Source organism: Salvelinus sp. IW2-2015, unplaced genomic scaffold (genome assembly GCF_002910315.2).
Source record: "Salvelinus sp. IW2-2015 unplaced genomic scaffold, ASM291031v2 Un_scaffold4457, whole genome shotgun sequence".
NCBI classification, from domain to species: Eukaryota; Metazoa; Chordata; class Actinopteri; order Salmoniformes; family Salmonidae; genus Salvelinus; species Salvelinus sp. IW2-2015.
Window position 1 is genome coordinate 1 of NW_019945727.1, and position 1341 is coordinate 1341.

At 40.0% G+C, this 1341-nt stretch overlaps 1 protein-coding gene across 1 annotated transcript in view; it reads left to right on the forward strand.

Annotated features, from left to right (window-relative positions):
- The first annotated feature begins 1044 nt into the window (after nucleotides 1-1044).
- Nucleotides 1045-1341, forward strand: part of LOC112077320 (SLAM family member 8-like) — a 6560-nt gene continuing 6263 nt past the window's right edge. The window contains exon 1 of the mRNA XM_024143845.2: nucleotides 1045-1095. Coding sequence (XP_023999613.1) covers nucleotides 1045-1095 — 51 coding nt within the window. The remainder of the gene's footprint in view (nucleotides 1096-1341) is intronic.

Genomic DNA, 1341 nt, shown 5'->3' on the forward strand with positions numbered 1-1341 from the left:
TCGGGGATTCGATCCAGCAACCTTTCGGTTACTGGCCCAGCAACCTTTCGGTTACTAAACACTAGGCTACCTGTATGTTCAATTTAGCATGAATACAGTATAGAGTTGTTGTTGCTGTTATTCTTCATATGTTTAATATGACTAGCATACTAACAGTCAGTAGAGATATTAGTGTATTTCTGTACTTCAGATGCTGGTGCTGCTACTGCTGGACCAGGTGATGTGATGTACGCCCAGATTCAACTCAAAAAGTTGGACAAGAAAAAGAAAAGTAACTCTCAACTGTCACATAAATTCATCCAAAATGTAGCAGTGTTTTTTACTCATCACATTTGATAAAAACATAAATATATGATAAAATTCTCCCCTCCTCCTCAGAAATGACAGCTGATCCAAAAGAAAATCCAGTCTATTCTGAGGTCAAGACAGGGAAAACCACAGGTGAGACCCATTCTACAGGTTGGCAGTCAGTGAAATTAAATGTGTGATTTTGGAGTTTCAAAAAAGATGAAGAATATTCAATAAGCTACTTCCTTAATTTGTTGACTGGAAATGTTCATTTTCAGCAGCAACTGGACCTGTTGATGTGACCTATCCTGAGGTTGACCTTAAACAGAAGGCCAAAGCCAAGAAGAAGAAAGGTAAGACTGGACATCCCTCCTTCCATATTCCCCCTATCATACCCTCACACCTCTGACCCCATATTGACTAGGTGCATAATATTCTGTATATAACTGTTATATTATTCTGGTGTTTTATCCTCACCCCTTACAGAAACATCAACCCCACCTGAGGCAGATTCGGTCTATTCTCAATTGAAGCCAGGCACAGCCCCAGGTAAGACTAATAACCATATGCTATTGATACTTAATATGATACTAATATGGATCTAATTCTCTGAAATCAAAATATAATGTATTTAAAGTATGTCTCTTTGTTTAATTCTTAACAGTTTATTTGACTGCATGTCCTGAACAACTTTGTGTGATGACATGTTGCAGGTACCTGAGGGATGGAGGGATGGAAGGATGGAGGGACGAAGGGATGGAAGGACACACCATCAGAGGAGGAGGAGGAACCCGGAACATGGATTTTGTACGCTCAACACACACAAGCAAACACACACATGCACAAACACACACGCAATAACACCTTGTACATTAAGGCGCGCATGGCCCTGACTACAATTAATTGGCCTATAATTCATGACCAAGGCTAAAGATCTTAAACTATGATCACAGAGTTGTTGTGGTTTCATACTGGACCTTACTCACAATGCTTTGTTACATATCCACCCGACATTTTCAAGTCGCTTATCTCCCTGGTGGTAATGGCTATGGT